The 24,502-nt window shown below is 45.6% G+C and overlaps 1 protein-coding gene across 2 annotated transcripts in view; it reads left to right on the top strand.

Moving 5' to 3' along the window:
• KIAA1549 (KIAA1549 ortholog) overlaps positions 1-24,502 on the top strand; it is a 130,758-nt gene that overhangs the window by 75,147 nt on the left and 31,109 nt on the right. Inside the window, exons 11-16 of one of the 2 annotated variants that reach the window (XM_055591051.1) lie at positions 4,946-5,142; positions 6,867-6,955; positions 11,430-11,632; positions 14,673-14,896; positions 15,777-15,930; positions 23,524-23,841. In XM_055591051.1, coding sequence (XP_055447026.1) covers positions 4,946-5,142; positions 6,867-6,955; positions 11,430-11,632; positions 14,673-14,896; positions 15,777-15,930; positions 23,524-23,841 — 1,185 coding nt within the window. Of the gene's footprint in view, positions 1-4,945; positions 5,143-6,866; positions 6,983-11,429; positions 11,633-14,672; positions 14,897-15,776; positions 15,931-23,523; positions 23,842-24,502 lie in introns of both variants that reach the window. The other variant, XM_055591050.1, reaches the window with a different exon arrangement.

The raw sequence follows: 24,502 nt of genomic DNA, 5'->3' as shown, positions 1-24,502 counted from the left end.
CTCAGATAAGGGGCTGAAGCTTGGAGGTTGAGGAGGGGAAGCCAGAAGAAGTGGGCCCAGGCGGTGGGGGAGGGCAGGTGTGGACGGCAGGAAGGATGGGGCAAAGGTGAATGGAATGAAGGGCACAGCCAACACTGAGGTGACAAGTGTAGGCAGGAGCCAGGCTCGGAGGGTTTATGGGACGTGTCAAGGGGTGGAGGTGATGCCGTCAGCTTGAGGGAGCACTGAGGGGTTCTCAGTGGGGATAGTAGCTTGGACATATTGATTTGTTTTTGTTTTTAAATTTAGTTGCACTGGGTGTTTTGGTGTGTGCTGGGCTCTTTGTTGTGGCTCCCAGGCTTTCTCTAGTTCCAGCGGGAGCTTCTCCTGTTGTGGTACCCAGGCTCTAGAGCTCATGGGCTCAGTAGTTACAGTGCTGCATGGGCTTAGTCACCCCAAGCATAGGGGATCTTAGTTCCCCGACCAAGGATCGAACCCGTGTCCCCTGCATTGGAAGGCAGATCTTAACCATGGGGCCACCAGGGAATCCCCTGGACACACTGATGTTTGAAACAGTCCCTAAAGAGGGCAGTGTGATCAGCGGGTTGAAGTGAAGCAGGAAGAGTTTCTTCCATCTGAGCAGAGTTCGTCTCATCCTTTCTCTGCAAGGATCGTGCTGACACCTAAAGTGTTGGTGGTTCCAGGGTGCCCTTGGTCAGCTGACCAGGACTTGCTGGGGCCTGGGGGTGGGAGGATCCTGGAGAACTGCTTGCCCACATCCTAGACCTCGGGGTGAGCCATGGCCCCACACTGGGCTGCAGTGGAGACCCAGGGTGGCAGTAGGCTCGCCTTGTCTTCACCTCTTCAATGGAAACAGCACAGTGGCCGTGGTGGCTTTTCACCGACCACATCTATCCAATAGCAAGTGCTGAAACAATGGCGCTCTCTTGGAGGTGGTGCGTTTTTGTTCAGCCACTTTAGGGATCAGCTCTGCTGTTTCCCTTGTCATCTCAACTGCTCCTTCCTAAGGGGGCTCAGGCTAACCCGAGTCCTGGGGCCTTCACTCTGCGTTGTTCCATCTGGGTCGTATTATATTTATGGCTCACACATTTTAAAATTCATCTGGCGTCCCTCCTGTTACTTGGCTGACCTGCCGTACCAGCCCACCCCAACTTGTCAGCGACGTATTCCAGTGAGACACAGACAGTGGGGTTGTCCCCTCTGTGATACATTAAAGAGGGAACAAAAGAGCTGTCTTGCCTTAGAAAAACTGGGTCCTAATAGGAATATTGAAAGTGCTCATGAATCTTGGCTCTTTTATTAAATGCCAATTGATGCTTATTTCTGCATGTGAAGGCTGGAAGCACAAAACACCAGACTTAACTCTATAGATTTTTTTAAGACATGGAAAAACTAGAAAAAGTGTTCCGGGAAACAGGGATGAAACAAAGGGAGTTAATAGTTCCATAAGTGAGGGGAACAGTGTTTTCTCTAATTTTTTCCTTCTGTGTGGAGATGGCCTTTGTTTTGTGTATAAGCACAGACTGGTTGCCAAATTTCTATTGTCATAGGAGGAGGCGACTCACCCAGCCTGAGAGAAGTCAGGGATCTAATGAATGTATTTAAAGATGCTAGTCGGAATGAACCAAAGCCAACAGGACTTCAAGGCTGTAACAGATATATATTTCATTTATGATGTCTGCAATATCATATATGATGATACCCTTTTCTTGGTTCCCCACAAAATCCAGTAAGTTTGGTGACCTTTTTAAAATTTGTTCAGTCATCAGATATTTATTGGGGGTCTACCACGGGTCACATTGCTGAATTAAAACATTTTGTATCTAAATATATATCTATAGCTTTACCTGGTCTCTGAGAACTCTCAACTGACTATTTATATCAACTGCTTGATCTTTCATCGACCAACAGCAAAAATATTGCTGTCAGTCTCATTTGTACGGTGCCTTGGCACGTATGAAGCATTTTGACATTGTCGGGGAGGAAGGAATTTTCTAGGTTCTCCTGGCCGGTCTACAAATTAAATTGACCTGAGACAGATTGACAGGAGGAAATCACAGAAAGGTTCAATAGCACAGGTTCATAGGAGAGACCCTCGTATGGACATGAGTAACTCACCACCATGGCCAAAGTGCTCACCTTAAATACACCAGCAGCTGAAGACGAGAGAGGGTGTCAGAGGCAGTTGGTTGGGACTGTAGAGGGGAGAAAGGCAGTTCACAGGGAGATGGAAAAGCAAAGGTTTGGTAAATAAGTGCTTGCTGAGTCTTGCAGACAGGGGCCCAGAGAGGAAAGGTGATAGCTCTCTTTCTGGAATAGGTCCTCTGTCTGTATTTTTTAGGCAGTTAGATGGGGGGGAATATCAGAGTTTTTCCTGAGTCTTTTGGGCCTTACTTGTTTTCATCTTGCAATAATGCACCTGCCAAAGAGACATTGTTGTTCAGTCGCTCAGTAGTGTCCGACGCTTTGTGACACACACCCCCACCCCCACCTCCATGGACTGCAGCACGCCAGGCTTCCCTGTCTTCACCATCTCCTGGAGCTTGCTCAGACTTATGTCCATTGAGTCGATGATGCCATCCATCTTGTCCTTTATTGCCCACTTCTCCTCCTGCCCTCATTCTTTCCTAGCATCAGGGTCTTTTTCAATAAGTCGGCTCTTCGCATCAGGTGGCCAAAGTATTGGAGCTTCAGCATCAGTCCTTCCAATGAATATTCAGGATTGATTTCCTTCAGGATTGACTGGTTGGATCTCCTTGCTGTCCAAGGGACTCTCAAGAGACATTTGGGGGTAGCAAATTTTGTTCCCCTATGATGTATATATATGTTTCTTTTTTTCTTGCCAAGGTTTTCATCTTTATTTTTTTTCAGCTTTTTAAAAAACTTATTTTTAATTAAAGGATAATTGCTTTACAGTGTTGTGTTGCTTTACAACAATGTGAATCAGCTGTAAGCGTAACTATGGCTCCTCCCTCTTGAGCCTCCCACCCACCTCTCTAGGTCATCACAGAGCACCGAGCTGAGCTTCCTGTACTGTATGGCTGCTTCCCACTTATGTATGTTTCTTATATAAACCTAAGAGTATATCAGGGCAGGCATTTAGTTCCTAGACCTGGCTACACAGACTGTACCAAGGAGGCGATGCTGTCTATATTTTTCCCCATATTCACTTTAGAGACCTTTGCTTAGAGGAGGCAATCTGTGGCTCTTCCTTCAATTTTGATAAAAGCAAATCATCTAACTTTCAAAAGAGGAGATTTTGATGGTTACGATTAGATGACTATTGATGATATCTGTTACTCTCTCATTTAGAGGAAACTTATGGAGCTAAAATGAGGTGTAGCTGGGGTAAAAGCAGCCCCATGGATGAGAGATGTGTCTCTCCTGTAAAGCAGGAGAAGGATTCTTGAGAAAGGAGGAACCAGAAGTTTATCTACAGAGATTGTCTGTTTGGAGTTTGCTTTAAAAGGAACACATGCCCCCAGGAAGGTGTGTGTGTGTATGCACGTTCAGTTGTGCCTGACTCTTTGCGACCCCATGGACTGTAGCCCGCCAGACTCCTCTGTCCACGCAGTTTTCCAGGCAGGAATATTGGAGCGTGTTGCCATTTCCTCCTCCAGGGGATCTTCCCAACCCAGGGAGTGAACCTGTCTCCTGCATCTCCTGCATTGGCAGGCGGATTCTTTACCATTCGCTCCACCTGGGAAGCCCACAGTCCCAGAGATTTATGGAGCCCCAGTGAAGATGACACCCACTCCAGTGTTCTTGCCTGGAGAATCCCAGGGATGGGGGAGCCTGGTGGGCTGCTGTCTATGGGGTCACACAGAGTCGGACACGACTGAAGTGACTTAGCAGCAGCAGCAGCAATGAAGATGACTGGGACGTAGGGGGAGTCATGGAGATGCAGGTTTGGGCTCATTGTTTGGGAAACAACATTTTTGAGCCAAGAAATGTGCACCACGCACAATCTGCTTGTGTGTGGTGAAGTTGACTGCTGGTAACAAGATGTTATTAATTGAGAAAATATAGGCATGCCAGTCTTTGCCTTTTGTTTCCAAGCAGCGTTTTTGTAAGCATGATTTGTATCAAGTTCTGTCCCCCTCTGCTGGCGTAAGTCGTTATTGCAGACTGCTTTCCTTCTACCCATCCAGCCTAGCTTTTTAGCGCTGAAAAGACCTTAGAGATCACAAATAGAAGCCACTGATGTTGTCACTCACCTGTGCGTAAAGTTAGCGCAAATACAGCAAAACCTTTTACTTCCACATGCAGTGTATTGTCTAGAACAGGTCCTTAGATGGGTTGGACTTTGTCTTCTGACTGATAGCACTCTCTGTGGGTGTAGAATTCAGCCTGATGGAATTGCATGGGGAATTCCTGCCAAAGAAACCCTTAGGACCTCTTACTAATATGTGGCTTATTTTCCTCTACTTTGCAAGCTGAGTAAAGGAAACAGTTAATACCCATCCCTGGGTATTACAGTCTGGCCTTCTCTCATTCGCCTCCGTCCTGACCCTTCTAGTGCAGCTGTGATCTTTTACCAGATCTCAAGTCTTCTCTGGTCCCTGATGCAACTGAGGACATTCTCTGAGTAGCCACCTCTTTTTATTTCTATGTTTGGTCTGTCCTCTGAGTCCTGGCACGAGTCCCTGTTCTCTGAGAAGAGTCTCACCCCACGCCACCATCCGGGCTTGGGTCACTGCTGTGACAGAGGTCAGGTATTGTCTTGTGAGGTCTTGTTTCATGGTCTAACTTTTTAATCTTTGTATTTTAACCTGTAGCAAGTATCTGTCTTTTCTGCAAACTCAAGGTATAATTCTTGCCCGGGTCAGTGTTCTAGAGATGCATGTTAAAGTTGATGGGTAAGATTGCAAGCATACTTTTGGGTCAGAAGCTGGCACTCACCATCAGCTTGACTGTCTCACTTGTGCGTGTGTGTGTGTTTCAGTTGCAGATCCCTAGTGTGAAGGGCTTCGACTTCGCTAAGCAGCACCTGGGTCAGCACAATAAGGACGACATACTGATCATTCACGAGCCAGCGCCACTGCCAGGACCCGTGAAGGACCACACCACGCCCTCTGAGAACGGAGATGTGCCAAGCCCCAAGGCAAAGATCCCTTCCAAGAACATCCGTCACAGAGGAAGGTTCTTACTGGGCTTTCTGTATTGTTCTCTATCGTGACCTGTGGTTCTGTTTTCTGTTTGTTAGTTTCCAGTAGCAGAAGGGCTGACAGCGAATGTTGCCCAAGTCTGCAGCCTGGAAGATTGATGAGATTGGCCCCCAAAATCAGCACACTCAAGGGCCCTTGGTCCACTCTAATGGACTCCCAGAGGAGGCCCATGTGCTTTCTTGCCCCAAAGTGGGTAAGGTTATGAATCACTGACCCATATGGTTTGATGGTCCCCCTGGAACTTCATTAGGGATTGACCAGCTTGAGGGTATATATTCTGGGGTGACCCCGCTAGGCCCTCTGGAGGTGATGTTAGGAATAATGTACAAAAATGTATAAAAAGTGCATGGCTTATGATACACACTCGGCCAGCATTGGCTCTGCCCTTGACTGTTATGCAGGCGGCTGGAGCTGGGGCTTCCTCGCTCGGTCTGCAGGTTACCTTCGTCACACCCTACTTTCTTTGCTTGGCTTTTCTCCATCTGCCCCTCTTGTCACCCTCCTTAGCATGTGTGCATGGATTCTCCATCACCCTGCTCCCCTTTCCCAGTTAATTCCCATTCCTCTTACCAACATTAAGCACACGGGGCACTGCTGCTAACAGACTACCTACTGTGACCCTATGACCTTGTGAGCGGGCTGCCCTTCTCTAAAGAAGACAACGTTCAGGGTCAGGTTTTATTAACTTAGCTTTAGGTCAAAGCGTGATCAGGCTTTGGTATTGAAGCCTCGAATTATCAGCCTTCTTTTGAGCTTTGGAATGCCAAATTCAGGTTTTCTGTTGAGAGGGGAAAAGTGTGTGATCATACCAACATTCCAAATGACATTGTAATTTCTGATTTATCAGAAAACATACCCCAGGGGTTCTGGCCTAGTTTTAAGAATTTAATGATTGTTAGAACATGATCTTTACAAAAGAAGATGAATAATGTAGAGAGAGATCATTTGCTTAATTATTTTGCAGAGTGAGAATAAATCAAATCATTAAAGATGATTGAATATGCTAGTACAATTTAACAAAGTCTTTTTTTCTCCTCTGGAAGCCTCAGCCTAGACACTTAGTCACAACATCTCAATGTTCTGCATGGTTAATATCAAAGTTTCGCATCCCTCAGGGGCACTAGAATGTCTGGGCATTTCAGAAAGTTCAAAGAGAAGGGGTGTTAACTGATTAAGGCTTTTCAGTGAATCCTGGAGCAACTTGGGTTCTGTGACACACTTGCTTTTTATATATAGAATCAATTAACAGCAATAATCATTGCCTTTGTGTTAGAAGTGTAGGCTTCCTCCAAAGATTTGGAATTATATGGGGTGACTACAGAATGACCCTGGCTTCCTAGAAATTCTGCAGGCCCAGCTAACCCCTAACCAAACTTGAATCTCAGATCCTCTGATCCAACCCAGATTGCCAGGTTTCCACTGGGAGCTGGGGGGACTGTCCTCCAGCAAATACTTGGTTTTCTAGCATTTGTTGAAATGAGTCTGCTGAGCCATTTAGTAGGGCATCTCACGCTGTCCTTAAAAGGTGACCATGCCGTCAATGCGGTCCTTGAAGATGCTGCGCCTCGAAACAGGGTTTTGGACTCTTTGACTTCTCTCAGTTTTTCCCAGAAGCCTGACTTCCACATCCAGATGAATGTGACCTTTCTGCGTCTTTCTTTCTTTTTCCTAACATCTGCATTTGTTTTGTATCTGCAGAGTTTCTCCCTCAGATGCCGACTCCACAGTAAGTGAAGAGTCCAGTGAGAGGGAAGCGGGGGACAAGACTCCAGGAGCTGTGACCGATGGCAAGTCCCACAGAGCCCCACAGAGTGGTCTGTGACCCTTCTTGTTCTCCACTTTAAAAGTAGTAATTATGAGGGACTTCCCCGACCGTCCAGTGGTTTGGATTCTGCTGTTTCATTGCAGAGGATGTGGGTTTGATCCCTGGTCAGGGAACTAAGATCCCACAAGCCCTGCAGTGTGGTGGAAAAAAAAAAAAGTCATTATGAGGTTCCAGTAGGCCAGGCTCTTATACTACTTCAAATGCAGAACGTAAAAAAGCCCTGTGCATTAGCATATTCATCATTCATACAGTGGATTTTTCAGATTAATTGTCACCATCTAACACTGTATCAGTGTCTGCATTGAGCTGGTGGGCCAGGCTAGAAGTTAAGAGATTCAGTTATGTGTGTTTTGAGGTTACTGGTCATGTCTGAATCTAGTTTGGGGTCCTAACAATTTTTCCTCTTCAAAGGACAAGGAGGAATCCAACTAAAACTGCATCCAGGATTCGGTGACCTTCTTAGGGGCCCGTTTAAGTATTTCACAGCTGACACTGTCAGAACGCTGATCATTTATTCTAGGTCCAAGGGCATTATATTGGGTCCTTGTCCTAGGTCTGTCTTCCAGTAGATAGTTGAGTGTGGTCAGACGGTTGTGTGTGTTGTCGGATGCTGTCGCTTCTTAGGCCAGGTTTGAAATGTACTTCACTCCCCTTCTAAACAGTATTGTCTTCAAACTCATATTGCAGTAGAACTTAGCTCATCGGTCTTACTAGACTTGGAACCTTTTTTGGCCTGATGACAGGGTAGCTTTGGTGTTAGTTTAATAGATTCTGTTAAATGCTCTTGTATTTGCTGGAGTTTTATTTATATTTCAGGGTTGTGTTTTAGTAGTGCAAAGAAAATGGAAGTGCCTCTGGATATCATTTTATTATTTTTTTATTTGGCTGTGTCACGCCTCTTTTGGGATCTTAGCTCCCGACTAGGGATTGAACCCAAGCCCTTGGTAGTGAAACTGCAGAGTCCTAACCACTGGACTGCCAGGGAATTCCCAGGATATAATTTTTAATAGTAATTTATATACTTACGTTTTCCATTACAAATATCTCTGTATGAAATTGCAGTACAGACTGAACCATATTCTGTAAATGAGTAGATTATGGACAGAAGCTGGAGGGCCTGTTTCATCCGCTGTCATGTTTGTGACCTTGTATGTCCCTTAGTTGTGGGAACTCCTCTGGGACTAAACTAGCTGATTTTTGAGATGCCTTCCAGTTGTTTCTTTTTTGGTGTTAAAAACAAAAGCAAAAAGGAAAAACCTTAGAATAAGGGAAGGATTTTTTTCTTTAGATCTAATGATCTAATTTCATAGAATCTTAAAAAATTAGTTAGCACCATGGTAACAGCGGTACTGTTTCAGATAGACAGGATTAAAATCTAATTTTGATCCTGGGAAAGAAAGATTTGGGGAAAAACAAATCAGCTCTGGAGCGTCTTAATTTTTGTTCATTGTATGTCTAAGAAAATCTTCCTCTTTAGCTCCTGCTTTTCACTCCTTCTGTGCTTAGTCGCTCAGTTGTGTCTGACTCTTTGTGACCCTTTGGACTGCAGCCCACCAGGCTTCTGTGTCCATGAGATTTTCTAGGCAAGAATACTAGAGTGGGTTGTGATTTCCTCCTCCAGGGGATCTTCCCAACCCAGGGATCAAACCATCTTCTTCTGTGTCTCCTGCATTGCAGGCAGTTTCTTTACCCACTGAGCCATCAGGAGAGCCCTTTAACAATCCTTGCTAATAGTATTAGAACCAGTATATTATACATGGCTAACAAAAATCAAATATTACTCTCAACATATATTCAAGATCCAGGTAGTAAACATGTCAGTGTTGGGGCTCAGAGTTGACTGTGGAAGGAGACAAGTGGCCTAGATGTTCTTGTGGGTCCTAGAAGGCTCACATGCCACTATTTCGATTTAAAGATGTACTTACTTATTGATAATGGAATTAATATTCCATTATAAACGTTCTGTTGGTTTGGTATTGCAGTAATTGAGGTTGCCCTTTCCTGTGTCATTCTGTTCTATGGACATCATCTTAGACTATAATTTCTATCCTTACTTATTTTTTTTTTGTTTTCTAATTTTTTAAGATGTATAGAACAGTCTTTTAAGAGAAAAGATTTTAACACCTACTTGCCTTAAGTAAGCAGTATTCATGCAGCATTGATCTATGTAGCCCTTGTACTTTCCATTGTCGTTATTATCCAGGCAGTTTTTTAAAAAATTGTACAGTGGATAGCAAACAATAAAAATATGTATTATTATATGTAAAATAATGTGTTACATATGTATACTAATCTAGTTTGTTTATATATATATATATATATGTATGGGGGTATATATATGTCTGTTTAACGTATAAATATGGCAAACAACATATCGCACTTTTCAGCCTTTGGATGAAGGGCTGAGTTCCAGGCAGTCTAGAAGTTGAGGGTTTTCTGTGCATCTCTTGCTTCTCCTGTTGCAGCTGGTGAATTATAGAGTGAGGATCCAGCTGAGGGGTGGGAAGGGGCAGGGCAGGAGTCGGTACCAGGCCTGCAGCCCCGGGGACTCATGCAGGCAGATGACACGAGCAGACGGGCCTTTCTTCCTGTCACCTTTGCACCCTGGTTTTTTTTCACCATCCTGGAGGAGGCCGCCTCTGCCTTCAGTATCAGTGACTTAATGGGACGCCCTTTGTGACATTTGCCGTTGGTTTGAAAGTTTGGGTTAGCAAAGCTGGCCTTATCTGGTAGAGCTAATTATCTCCTACTAGGCTCCATGCCTGTAATTTGAGTAGCTCCCTGGTGAGTGGTGCTGTCTGGCTGTGTTTGCATTATACAAAGGGTCAGCCTCCCTCCAGGCAGGGAAAGAAAGCCCGGGAACAGCCTGAATGCAGACAAGTGTGCCTCCTCGCTAAGAGACATCTTCATTCACAGAGTTAAGTATGTAATTTCTAATTACTTGGGATGAGTATTACTGAACATAAATGAATATAATTCAAATTGAGAGGAAATAGAAAGATTTGTGTCCCACTGCTGTGCATTCCTTCTATAAAATATCAACTGCTACTCCTTACTGCTTTGCTCAACACTTTTTTACACTGAGGGGAAAGCCTCTATATTTTTCACTTATGATTGAGGTTTCAAAACTCAGGCTTTTGTTTAGAAACAGTTTCTACATGCCCTCACTGCTTCTCTTGGCCTGTGTGTGTGCTCAGTCATGTCCGAATCTTTTGCAACCCCTTGGACTGTAGCCCGCCAGGCTTCTCTGCCCATGGAATTTTCCAGGCAAGAATACTGGAGTGGGCAGCCATTTCCTTCTCCAGGGGATCTTCCAGACCCAGGGATGGAACCCATGTCTCTTGCATCTCCTGCATTGGCAGGTGGATTCTTAACCACTAGTGCCACCCGGGAAGCCCCTCTCTTGGTGTTTGGCCATTTATTTTCGAGCAATGTTCGAGTAGCCCAGAGGGGACTGTGGCTTAGAGGAAGGGCATCAGGGATCTTGATGCATGTAACTGGAGAGTTCTTTTCATCTATTTGGCCCTTCTTAACCTCTCTCTTTGCCTTTTAAAAATAAAAGTTTATTGAGGTTATTTCTATTATAAAAGTAATACTGACTAGAGAAAATCCTCATTATAGAAAATACAAAAAAGTGAAGAAAATGACCCATTACACCAAGATCCAGTCTCTATTAACATTGTAACGTGTTTTTCTTTTTTCTATACATTTAAATGTCTTTCTTCTTTGCAGTTCTGACTACTTAAAAAAAAAATTCATTGTGGTGAAATACATATAGCCATACAATTTACCCTTTTAACCATTTTTCAAGTGTTATCTGCATCTCTTTGTAAAGAGGGAACTAATTCCTTGAAGCAGCAGCTTTTTCTTCTCCTGACTCTTCAACGTCATTTTTTGCTGCATTAGAACTGAATAGCCAGCAGCATTCACCATTAACCAGTACTTGCTAGCAGGTCCACAGTCCCCCTGGTCTTCTGTTTTTTCAACGGTAAGTTGCCTTGGCAACTAAATTTATATCACTCTCACTCCAGATAAGCATGGATGTTTAGACCTGTTAGCAGTGTTGTCCTCCACGTTCTGTAAATCGCTCCTGGCTGGCCAGCCTCAGGCTCCTCTTACCCTTTACCCTGTCTCACTGAAGACTTTGAAACACCTTTAGACAAAACAGGACCATCTGGGACACAAAGTGTCATAATGATTTTCTTATCTTCCCTACAGATATCTGTAATTATTACTGAGGTTGAAGGAGACACTATTTAACCCAGACAGTTTGGGCTCAAAAGAGTGACATTTCAAATATTCTGCCATGGAGTTGTGGATGTGTTTTTGGTCTGGTACCCATCTAAGGGTCCTTTAGGAAATAATCCATAATTGTGAAGGTTTGCTGTTTTCTTAGGGTGATGGTGTTTATTAATTCTGCTCTCCCTGTGTTCCAGGGCCAGCACCCAGCTCAGGGAACGAGCAGCACTCATCAGCCTCCATCTTCGAGCACGTGGACAGGATCTCCCGCTCCTCGGAGGCCAGTCGGCGGGTCCCCAGTAAGATCCAGCTGATTGCCATGCAGCCCATCCCAGCTCCTCCAGCTCCGCACCCCATCCTGGCTGACCGTGTGGCAGAAACCAACAAAATTAACAAAGAGGTATTTGGTTTTATGAAAAAGTACAGTATTAAAAAAAAAAACAAACCCTTAGATTCTGATTTGGTCACTGCTTAAAAATGAGTGAAAGTTAGTGTTAAAAGGTTGCTAATGATATGAGCTGCTCACGTGTGTGCATGCTAAGTTGCGTCAGTCGTGTCCAGCTCTTTGGGATCCTATGGACTATAGCCCACCAGACTCCTTTGTCCATGGGATTCTCCAGGCAAGAATAATGGAGTGAACTGCCGTGCCCTCCTCCAGGGGATCTACCTGACCCAGAATTGTGTCTCGTGTGTCTTGTCATTGGCAAGTGAATTCTTTACCAGTAGTGCCACCTGAGAAGTCCCATGAGCTGCTCACAACTATTCTTAATTTTAAATCTGCTACTCAGTATTTTTAGGTCAGTTACTGATTGTGGACACTAGTGGGCACATTTGGAGATATGCAGATTAAAGACCAGGGCCGGCTATCCTTAGAAAGTCCGCCTTAGCCCGTGGCTGGGGTTTGGAATTAGATTTTGGAAAGATCCCCACCATTTCCAGAATGGAGTGGCTCACTGTACCTAAACTGTTTTTGTACAAACAGCATGATTTATGCTGAACAGCTCTTCCTGGAGTCTGGAATTTGGTACATGCTAGGCAGAGGGTGCCTGTGTGAGCAGTCTCCAGTAAAGACCCTGTGAGCCCTGAGTATGTAATACACTTCCCTCGTAGACGTTTCACGTGTGTTGTCGCAGGTCATTGCTGGAGGAATTCAGCACACCCCACATGACTTTACCGGGGAAGGACTCCTGGAAGCTTGCGCCTGGGTCCTCCAGACCTCACCCTGTGTGCCATTCCCCTATGCTAGTTTTGCTTTGTAGCCTTTTGCTGCAATAAATTGGACTGAATGTTGAGTCCTGAGAGTTCTCCCAGTGAATCACTGAACGCTGAGTAATCTTGGGACCACGGTAGATTCTGTGAACTCTGATAGGGCTGCTCTGGCCTCAAGATCTAAATCATGATTGGTAAAATACCCTATTCTAGTGACTCCTGGAAGAGTGAGTTAGATCTGCTTTCCTCCTAAGATTCTGGAATCAGAAGGCCAGCTCAAGTCACTGTTAAGTTGAACTTGAGAAGGGTGACCTGGGCTGGACCATGAGTGCAGGGAATAGTATTTAGGGCTACACACATCACAGCATCATGGCTGTCAGTTTCCTGCCTCTAAGGAATACCTGCTGCTCTTGTGAGTTCTGCTAGGTGAAGTAGTAATTGGTACAACTGAATCCTTAAAGTGGATTATCTTACAGAAGTCTTATCAAGAGTTCTTACACTTTCTCTTCTCCATTGGCTCCTTGCCAAGGTTGTGACTACAAGAACGTGCGTCATGGGTTCAAGGTGGCACGTGCTGTCCCTTCTCACCAATGCTTGGGAGCCCTGGGATTGCTCACATGACCCCCGTCCTAGCGTAGACCGGTTTCCATCAGTCCAGTGTTGCAGGTATCTCACACCAGCCATGAGTAAGCGCTCTCGAGTGGGTTCTCTGTGTGATCGAAAGAAAAGAAGAGAATGAGTTCACCAGTCTGAGGCCTCACCACTGGAAAGCATTCATCTCCACTTTGTTCTTTTACTATCTTTTACAAATGTATTTGATGGATACATATGGTATGGGAAACATATATACTGATTATGAAGCATAAAATGAAAAACCAACTTAAGAACAAGAGCATTATCAGTTCCGGTGGACCTACCTGTATGGTAGGTACAGACATCTCAATGGAAATGTTTTCTTCATAGGAGATTCTGGCGCAGATTCCTAGCATATCTTAGTCCTCCTGTGAGACCTCACGTATTTTAAAGGACAGTTAGATCCTGCAAGAGTTAGAGGGGCTTCCTGAACTCTCCTGCTGGGAAGTTTGTCGAGACTCTCATCTAGCTGACCCTCCTTCTCAGTCTCAAGGAGGACATGGCTTCTGGTCTGCAGTGGTGTGGCGGACCATGTCCGGTCTTGGACAGCGTCCTGTTGTCTCTTCCGATTGGAGTCTCATCTTGGTTTCCCTTTTTTCCCTCTGTCTCCCTCCATCTCATTTGCTGTTAAGTTCTCTGAAGCAGGGCTAAGGGCTTAGAAAATGAGGTGATGTACGTTGATGAAGGCAGGGATTCCCCATTCTCCACCACAGCCCAACGGACTGGCTGCTCCCGGAGTCATGGCCTCCTTCCCCTAGACCTGCATCTGCATTCCTGTTTCTGGCCCTCCCCTCTGCCCACTACCCTTCCTCCCCGACTCTTCCAGACCTAGTTCGTGCCCCATGGAGCCAGGAGGACGTGTTTCTATACCTGTTGATTTTCTTCATCGAGGAGAGGGGTCTCCTGTCACGGGGCTTGTTTCGGTAACACTGAAACATCATAAGTAAATGGCTATTTTGTTGTATAGTGCAAATATCGTCTTTGAAGTGTCTTAATTTAAAAACGTATTAAGTAATGATACTATTGGGTATGGAAAATATTTACTCTTTTCTTAGGAAGAATTAATTCTAGGAATCACTGCCCCTCAGGATCTTCAAAGTTGCTAATGGACGATTTCCTGGGTTTGAGTACTTTTGGCCTTCCCAGGTCGCGCAGTGGTACAGAATCCGCCTGTCAGTGCAGGAGATGCAAGAGGCATGGGTTCGATCCCCGGGTCAGAAAAATCCCCTGGAGGAGGAAATAGCAACCCACTCTGGTATTCTTGCCTGAAAAAAATCCCATGGACAGAGGAGCCTGGCGAGCTGCAGTCCATGGGGTTGCAGAGTCAAATATGACTGAGCGAGTACCGGGGCTTCTCCTCTCACATGCACGACGTGGAGGGTGGGGACGCAGTTCGGGGATGGTGGCAGGCTCTCCGCACCCGGTGTGGGTGTGTCTGCCCCTGTCACCCCTTTGGTGCCTCTTGGGAGCCTAGGACAGGTGTGGGGGCGGGGGGTGGGGTCGGAGAGAGGGCCGGGGAGAGACACAAGATGCCTCCGGACTACTTTGTGCGCGGATCCCTGGAAACATGCAAACAGTCGGCTCGTCTCGCTCCCCAGATCCAGACGGCACTGCGGCACAAATCTGAGATCGAGCACCATCGCAACAAGATCCGGCTGCGCGCCAAACGCCGCGGGCACTATGAGTTCCCGGTGCTGGACGAGCTGTCGTCGGGTGACACGCGGGAGCGGCACCGCGTGTACCGCAGGGCGCAGATGCAGATCGACAAGATCCTGGACCCCACGGCCAGCGTGCCCTCCGTGTTCATCGAGCCCAGAAAGAGGTGGGCGTGCTGCCGGGGTGGGGGAACCCTGTGGAAGACTCCGGGCGGCAGGGAGGGGGCGACCCCGCCTGGCCATCACCTGTGGGGAAGGCCGCTTCCACCCCAGTTACCCCAGGAGTCACCATTTCTGGGTTTCTTGTCTCCTGGAATTCAGCTTTCTGAAATGGGAGCCCCTTCCTTCTCAGACGCTGAGCTGTTCTCATCTTGTCCTCATCCCCAGTGTCGTCACCCCCTCCTGTGCTTGGTGGATGCTCATTTCTTTTCCCGCTGCTGCCCTCAGCCTCTGTCTCCTTTGTCTCTCAGACCCTTGCCCCTTAAGGGAGAGGCGTTTTCTGTAAGGTCAGCTCTCATTTGTGTCTTGCTCGGCTCACCCTTGTGCTGGCTCGGGCTGCCTGCAGGTGGACCCCGTGCTCCTGTACCTGGTGGGGCCTCGAGTCTCTACCCAGCTGCTTCCCACCGAGGGGCCTGCCGCCCTACCAGGCGCTAGCCTCATTGCCCTCCAGACATTGATCTACATTCCCGTTTCTGGCCCTGGGCAAGATCCCAGCTGCAGCTCACACTCTCTCCACCTCTCTCCTGATTTATTATTTTTGTTGGATAAATTGGGCATATCCAAAGCTCCTTGTCCCTTTTCAAGACTTGGGTCAGGTCCCAGTAGCCAGCGATGATGTTCTTCTGTATTGTTCTGTGTGTTAGTATTGTCTGCCTAGGTGGACTGTGCCTTTCTTAGAGCAGAGACTGTGTCTTACACGTTGTTTATATCCGGTGAGGTGTTTCATACAGTGGCCAGCAGGTCCTAGGTAAAATCCTTAGCCTTTAGTTCATGAGCCAGGGCAGGAAAGTAATTTCCTATGAAGATAATGTCTTTTTCTCCTGGCAGCTCCAGGATAAAACGTTCCCCTAAGCCACGCCGGAAACACCAGGTCAATGGCTGCCCCGGAGATGCTGAGAAGGACAGACTTATCACCACAGACAGCGACGGCACTTACAAAAGGCCACCTGGCGTCCACAACTCTGCCTATATTGGTTGCCCGGTGCGTAACGCTGACCCTTGCATCTGGTGGCCATCTGGAGATGAGTGAGCAGTGCCAGCTGCAGCCACGTGTGGTGTTGATGCTCCGGGGCCAGCTGGGTCGTGGGGCGCATGTGGGTGCGGGCAGGGATGGGCTGCTCATTTGTGGAGAAACTTGAGTCCTGGGGACCAGGGGGCTCTTGGGGACGCCCTCTGGAAACATGCTCAGTGTTTTTCTTTCCTCTGTGCAAGCCCTGTCCTCTCGGGCTTCAGGATGGGCACTTTTGGGGATTCACTGGAAAACAGAAATGTCCAGAAAGTTTTTTTTCCCCTTCCCCTGGTTGAGGGAACTGTTTGGATTTCTCGGTGGTAGGAGTGATATTTAGGGTTTTGCGCCCCCTTCTGCTCTTGGAGTGCTAAGATGTTCCCTCTATATGTGTGTGTTTGTGTGTGTGTGTGTATATATATCTATATGCATGTATGGCTTCCCAGTGGTTCAGCTGTAAAGAATCCACCTGCAGTGCAGGAGATGCAGGTTCAATGCCTGGACTGGGAATATACCCTGGATAAAGGAAGTAGCAACCCACTCCAGTATTCCTGCTGGAAAAGCGCAATCCATGGGGTTGCAAATGAGTTGGACATGACTGAAGGACTAAACAACAATGTATATATATATATATATTTCTAATTTTAATGGAAGAAAGAGCTTAATGGAAATTAAGAAATAGGGACTTAATTTTTTTGGAAGGAAAAGTACGTGTTAAAGCAGATGTTGACAACATTAAGACACATACAGACCCCACTAAGTAGGGAGGAAAGGGCTAGCCTCCCCAAGAGACCATGAGAAATACAGATATAAAAACACTCCAAGACGGAGAGGAGCCCCAGATCCCCAGGTATCTTCTTGTTAATCCGTTTTTATCCACTGTGTCCGGCAGCACTGGGACACACAGTGGATGTCTGTGACCCTGTGCCAAGGTGCAGCCCCGACAGAGCTATCTTTGGTAAAGAAATGAGCGAAAAACACACTCTCGGAAAAAGAGTTCGTGGTGTACGTGATCACTTCAGATAGAGCTTATGTAACCAGTGTTTTATTTGAGTTTTATATTTTATCCCTCAAATTACACAAATATCTAACTAAGCATAATTACACATATGTGCCAAATGCCATACTGACATTGGGACTAAATATAATTGCATCATGATCGTCTGAGAGATGATCCCAGGCTTCTTTCCCCAGGCTTTTCCTTGGAATCTTATTGTGATTCTGGTGTCCTAAGACTGTCCCTTCCTAACTGGCTTGTGAGGGTTGATATGACTCCCGAGGGCTGGAAGGTCTACAAATTAGGCTCCTTTGCTCCTCAGCAGGATGAATGAATGAGTCCTTTCTGAAGGCTGTGAATAAATTCCTTTGGTGGGGGAACCAGCATTGGCAGTTCTCACAGTAGATGGCGATCTTGAGCTGCCGCTGTTTATGGACCGGTGTCTGGGTGTCTGTGGTGTCTGGCTTGATCCAGGAAGGGATGTATCCTTGGCTCCCCAGGATGGTCCCTTGGAGCGTTTGTTTTTGTCTAATCCGGGATCTCAGAGACCGTGTTGTGTGAAACTAAAGAGTAGATTAGTTTGCCGGGAGAAATATCAATGACCTCAGATATGCAGATGACACCACCCTTATGGCAGAAAGCGAAGAACTAAATAGCTTCTTGATGAATGTGAAAGAAGAGAGTGAAAAAGTTGGCTTAAAGCTCAACATTCAGAAAACTAAGATCGTGGCATCTGGTCCCATCACTTCATAGCAAATAGATGGGGAAACAGTGACAGACTTTATTTTGGGGGGTTCCAAGATCACTGCAGATGGTTAATGCAGCCATGAAATTAAAAGACTCTTGCTCCTTGGAAGAAAAGTTATGATCAACCTAGACAGCTTATTAAAAAGCAGAGACATTACTTTGCCAACAAAAGTCCTTCTAGTCAAAGCTATGGTTTTTCCAGTAGTCATGTATGGATGTGAGAGTTGGACTATAAAGAAAGCTGAGTGCCAAAGAATTGATGCTTTTGAATTGTGGTGTTGAAGACTCTTGAGAGTCCCTTGGACTGTAAGGAGATCCAACCAGTCCATCCTAAAGGAGATTAGTCCTGAATATTCATTGGAAGGACTGATGCTGAAGCTGAAACTCCAGTACTTTGGCCACCTGATGTGAAGAACTTACTCATTTGCAAAGACCCTGATGCTGGGAAAGATTGAAGGCAGAAGGAGAAGGGGATGCCAGAGGATGAGATTTTTGGATGGCATCACCGACTCAATGGACATGAGTTTGAGTAAACTCTGGGAGTTGGTGATGGACAGGGAGGCCTGGCATGCTGTGGTTCGTGGGGTCGCAAAGAGTCAGACATGACTGAGCGACTGAACTGAACTGAACCTGTCCTCCCCTTCCTGTCTTGATCCTAAATCAGGCTTCTTTCATGGTGGCCCAGAGCATCCTTCTTCTCTTTGCTTTTTTTCTTAGCAGAAACTGCAGAGTTTCCTCCCTCAGCTGGAGGGAAGAAGCTCTTTCCTGGTGAGTACCACCTCAATCAGGTGCTTCGTCCCAAATGGCTCCGATTTGCAGAGGTACCCTAAGAAGACATTCTTCCTTATATGGACTTTTTACTTTCTCTCCTTAAAATTCTGAAATGTATACTTTCTTTTTTATTTTAATACTTATATTGTATGATTTTGTTTTAATTTTTATTTTATATTGGAGTGTTGTTAATTTTGGGCTTCCCAGGTGGCATAGTGTAAAGAATCTGCCTGCCAGAGTAGGAAATGCAGATTCAATCGCTGGGTCAGGAAGAGTCCCTGTAAAAGGAAATGGTTACCCACTCCAGTATTCCTGCCTGGAGAAGCCCATGGACAGAGGAGCTTGGAGGGCTACAGACCATGGGGTCATAAAAGAGTGGGACCAAGCTGAACACACACACACATAGTTGATTTACAGTGTTGTGTTTCAGGTATACAGTAAAGTGATTCAGTTATACGTATATCTTTTCTTTTTCAGATTCTTTTCCAATATAGGTTATTACAGAATATTGAGTAGAGTTCCTTGTACTTGTTTATTATGTAATTTATATGTGTGTGTGCTCAGTTGCCTCTGACTCTTTGGAGACCCCATGTACTATAGCCTACCAGGCTCCTCTGACCACGGAATTTTCCAGGCAAGAGTACTGGAGTGGGTTGCCATTTCCTACTCTATGGATTAATTTTCCATGCCTAGGATTCAAACCCTATCTCTTGTGTCTCTTGGATTGGCAGGCAGATTCTTTACCACTGAGTCACCTGGGAAGCCCATTTTATATATAGTAGGATGTATATGTTAATCCCAACCTCCTAATTTATCCCTCCCCCAGCCTACCTTTCTCCTTTGATAAAGCCATAAGTTTGTTTTCTAAGTCTGCGAGTCTGATGAAATGTATACTTTCAGATAATGCCTTTTGAGCACTCACCTTTTTATAGGCAGTATTTCATCTTGAAGGTTATACCATGCATACATGCTTTTGAACTGTCTCGAATTTTGTGCTTTCCCCTCAAAATATCTTCTTGCGAGCTTTCTTCTCTTGAAGTAAAAGAAATATTCCTGGATTTCTCGTAAATAGGGTTACCATTATAAATCAGGATTCAGCAAACTATGACCCTCAGGCCAAATCCAGCCTACTGCTGGCTTTTGTAAAGTTTTATTGGAACATAGCCACACCCATCATTTTTGTGTTATCTATGACTGCTTTTGCTAAGGTGGCAGAGCTGAGTAGTTATATGGCTCACAAAGCCTAGAATATTTACTCTCTGTCCCTTTATGAAAGTTTGTCAGCCCCAATATAATTTATTTTCCAAGTCACACCCTTGTGAGGGTGACAGTAGATGGTTTTAATTATCCTAGGATAACAAGCATGAACCGAGATTGTCCTGGACCAACCATAGGACATGATCACTCTCTTACAATATGGAGGGTTGCAGAGAGGCACCAGAATACATCATAAAAATAACATACCTTTTTTTTTTTTTTTTTTAAACTAAAGGTAAAAAAGTTCTCATATATTTCTGGGGAGTGATAGGTGAACATGTATTTGTGCCAAGGAAACAAACTAAATGTCAAAGTCATCAAACTTGGATTCAGGAGAATGGAATTCAAATTCCAACTCCTGAGTATCCTAGGTAGATCTCAACTTCTTTTGATCATAGTACCATCTGTTAAGTTCCATCTACATGTGAAACACTGTGCTGGATGTTGGGACACAGGAATAAATAAAATGAATAAAACCTCCTCTTGGCCTGCAGGTTGCTGAGAGTCTAGTCTAGTCTGCTGTGGGGGCAGCAGGAAGCTCTCACATCATAGCTCTATGGCTCTTTGCCTTCATGGCAGAATTCATGGGACCAATGAGACTCCAAGGGAACCTAACTTCACACCTTTGCAACAGGTCTCTCTTGCTATAGAAGTTAAACCTTCTTTAAAGTTACACCCACTGATGCTGAGATTGGTAGTGGCTGTAGCTTGGGGGGACACTCCTCAAATGTATATAGGGTTTGTCCCCCATTTGAATTTCAGTTTGCGCTGTAGCCACAGTGCCCGTTTCCTTGCGGAGCAGTTATTGAAAACCAGCACCAGGAACATTGCTTCCTGTTTTAGAGAGACCCTCTTAATTACCAGTAGGACGTTTCTACAGATATACTTTTCTTTTTCGCCATGGGGTGTTGGGTTGGTGGCCCTCTACTCACCACATTCTTCCTGATCTGCTCCTCAAGAAAACCAAAAGCAGGAGAAGGCATGAGAGTGGGCCATTTTTGTACCCTGTAAGGAGGGGATCACAGAGTCTTTCCAGTGTTATGTCATAAGCCGAAGGCCTTTGGAGCCCCAAATCCTTCCTTGATGACGAAGTCACATAGTGGAACTTTACTAGGATATTGTAATTTTGGAGAAGTAGTCTTTCAGGACCCAGTGTGTATTGTAGGGACTGAGACCACCCACTTGCAGTTGTGAAGGACAGAGCACCGGCCTATCTCAGGAGCAGTCTCTGCCCAACAGCACTTGTTTCTGTGGAGGACGAGGGCCCAGTGGTGCCACAGCTTCCGAGTCTGCGAAGAGAATCCAGAAATCTGAGTTTTCATAGGAAATTTTCAGATTTTTAAAATATTGACTATTTTTTAAATACTGCATGGGCCAAGCAAAATAGGTTTGTGAACTGTTGGTGGGTTTGCCAGTTCGTCTGTTTTTCTCTCTGTTTGGAATTACACAGCTGCTGCGCTTAAGTGTTTGATGCTGGCGTGAATAATAACTGATCCTCGGTGGACAGACCATAGTCATTAGGAAGTGTTTCAGACAGTTGACTAAAAGTAAGGATGTGACTCTGGAATAGAGATTTTCTTTGTAAGAGATTCACTGATCCGAACAAATATGGGAATTCCTTTGGCCCTTCTGTGAGACGATCCAGCTAGTGAAGCTAAAACTGTGGACCTGTAGGGTAAGCAGAGCATTCCAGGAAAAGGTACCCACCCAAAAAGTGGTAACAGAAGCAGAATTAATTTTCTTGGACTCCAAAATTACTGTGGACTGTGACTACAGCCATGAAATTAAAAGACACTTGGTCCTTGGAAGAAAAGCTTTGACAAATGTAGACAGTGTATTAAAAAACAGAGACGTCACTTTGCTGACAAAGGTGCATATAACCAAAGCTATGGTTTTTCCACTAGTCATGTGTGGATGTGAGAGTTGGACCATAAACAAGGCTGGGTACTGAAGAATTGATGCTTTCGAATTGTGGTGCTGGAGAAGACTCTTGAGAGTCCCTTGAACTTCAAGGAGATCCAACCAGTCAATCCTAAAGGATTGAAGACTCCTAAGGAATATTAATTGGAGAGACTGATGCTGAAGCTGAGGCTCCAGTAATTCGGCCACCTGATGTAAAGAACCAACTAACTGGAAAAGATCCTGATGCTGGGAAAGATTGAAGGCAGGAGTAGAAGGCAGGGGATGAGATGGTTGGATGGCATCACTGACACAGTGGACATGATTTTGAGCAAGCTCCATGAGATAGTGAAGGACAAGAAAGCCCAGCACGCTGCAGTACGTGGGGTTGCAAAGAGTTGGACGCGACTGAGCAATTGAACAACAACTTTTTCTTTGAGGACATGGGGTCACCAGCCCACTGAGTAGAACCTCTTCTCTTTTCAGTGTGTCAGTTGAAGTAATTGTAATTAAAAATTTTTAATTGTTACTTATGTCCCTGCCTTTTAGACAGTGGGTATAGAAGTTAAACTTTTCTTGTCGGCTCATGTTATCCAGGGACACCTCCTTTTTAAGAAAGTAGTTTCTGAACAAATAATTGATACTATTTACTGTTTATAAAGAGTTGCCGCAATAAGTATTAAAATGGTTTATACACGCATAGTTGTAATATGGTGGTGACTTTGAATTCTTTTGGGTTGTATAGGGCCGTTCTGTTATTAATAGTCAATAGACTGCTTTAGTGGGGGGTTTCTGTATCTATGGAACATCAACTAGGTATTTTAGTATGTAAACTCTGACAGAGAAGGCAATGGCAACCCATTCCTCAACTCTTGCCTGGAAAATCCCATGGATGGAGGAGCCTGGTAGGCTGCAGTCCATGGGGTCGCTAGAGTCGGACACGACTGAGCGACTTCACTTTCACTTTTCACTTTCATGCATCGGAGAAGGAAATGGCAACCCACTCCAGTGCTCTTGCCTGGAGAATCCCAGGGACAGGGGAGCCTGGTGGGCTGCCGTCTCTGGGGTCGCACAGAGTCGGACACGACTGAACTGACTTAGCAGCAGCAGTATGTAAACTCTGATACATCATTTTTGGTTGTTGGGGGCTCTCAGGAAAAATATGAACTTCCAGGTACTGAGATATCTTTCAGGGAGTTGATTGAGTTTTGCCTGACAAATGGTTGTTGAATATTTTTACTTTTTTTCTGATTTCACACTTTTTGCCCCGATGAAAAGTAACACACATTCCTTGGCTGTGATTTGAAAAATTTTTTTGGTAAACCCATTCCTCAATGGCAGTGAAAATGGTTAAAAATTCTGTCTTGGTCCTAGAATTTTGTTCTCCACAGAAGCTCGTGTCTGATTCTTTTTTTTTTTTTTAATATAATTGCTTTACAATGTTGGGTTCGTCTCCGCTATTCAGTGAAGTGAATCAGCAGTATGTATGCATATATCCCCTCCCTCTTGGATCTTTCTCCCACCCATCCCGCCCCTCTTGGTCGTCACAGAGCGCTGAGCTGAGCTCCCTGTGCTCTACAGCAGCTTCCCACTGGCTCTCTCTATTACACATGAGAGTGTGTAAGTGTCAGTGGTGCTCTCCCAGTTCATCCCACCCTCCCCTCCCCTGTGTGTCCACGTCTGTTCTTTATCCCCTGCCCTGCAAATGGCTTCATCTGTACCATTTTCTAGATTCCATTTATATGCATTAGTATGTAATATTTGTTTTTCTCTTTCTGACTGACTTCCTTCTGTATGACAGACTCTAGGTCCACGCACATCTCCACAAATGACCCAGTTTCGTTCCTTTTTATGGCTGAGTAATGTGATTCTCCACTTTGCTGTTTCCCCTGCTGTAGTCTGATCCTGACCTCCCGGCTGATGTGCCCACTCCATCGTCGGCTGAGCTGGGGAGGTATCCAGGCCTGCCCTTCCCGGCCTCCCAGTACATCCCACCCCAGCCATCCATCGAGGAGGCGCGCCAGACCATGCACTCCCTCCTGGACGATGCTTTTGCCCTGGTGGCCCCCAGCAGCCAGCCCCCGAACGCTGCGGCTGCAGGCCCTGGCGTCCCAGCCGGCCTGCCCGTGAACAGCACCCCTTCCCGGGAAGAGAGACGAGCCACCCAGTGGGGGTCCTTCTACAGCCCAGCTCAGACGGCCAACAACCCGTGCAGTGTAAGTGTGGACCTTCTGGAATTCTCTCATGGGCAAGATGTTGTTTGACTGCCTCATTTTCAGGATCCCTGCAATACCCTGATAGGATTCAACTGGAATCAAAGTTTGGATGATGAGTCTTAGTTTTTATTATCTTATAAATTAATTCTCAATGTTGAAAACATTCTTTTGTGCAACTTGGACGTTTCATGGAGATACCTTCCTGAATTTGCCTCCATGAAAGGTATGAAATTCATTGTCATAAAATATATGTGGAGTAACTGTCAAAATATATTCTTGTTTTTTTGTTTGTTTAGTTGTTCAGTCCTGTCTGACTCATGTGACCCCATGGACTGTAGCCCACCAGGCTCCTCTGTCCCTTGGATTTTCCAGGCAAGAATACTGGAGTGGGTTGCCATTTTCTACTCCAGGCAATCTTCCCAACCCTGGGATCAAACTCACATCTCCTCCAGCTCCTATATTGGCAGGCGGATTCTTTACCACGGGAAAGACATGGCTCAGTGGTAAAGAATCCACCTGCCAGTGCCGGAGACATGAGTTCGATCCCTGGTTCGGGAATGTCCCTTGGAGCAGGAAATGGCAACCCACTCCAGTATCCTTGCCTGGGAAATCCCATGGACAGAGGACCCTGGTGGGCTACAATCCATGGGGTCGAGGAAGA

This window comes from Bubalus kerabau, chromosome 8 (genome assembly GCF_029407905.1).
Source record: "Bubalus kerabau isolate K-KA32 ecotype Philippines breed swamp buffalo chromosome 8, PCC_UOA_SB_1v2, whole genome shotgun sequence".
NCBI classification, from domain to species: Eukaryota; Metazoa; Chordata; class Mammalia; order Artiodactyla; family Bovidae; genus Bubalus; species Bubalus kerabau.
Note: the sequence above shows the minus strand (reverse complement) of the source record. Positions and strands in the feature narration are given on the sequence as shown.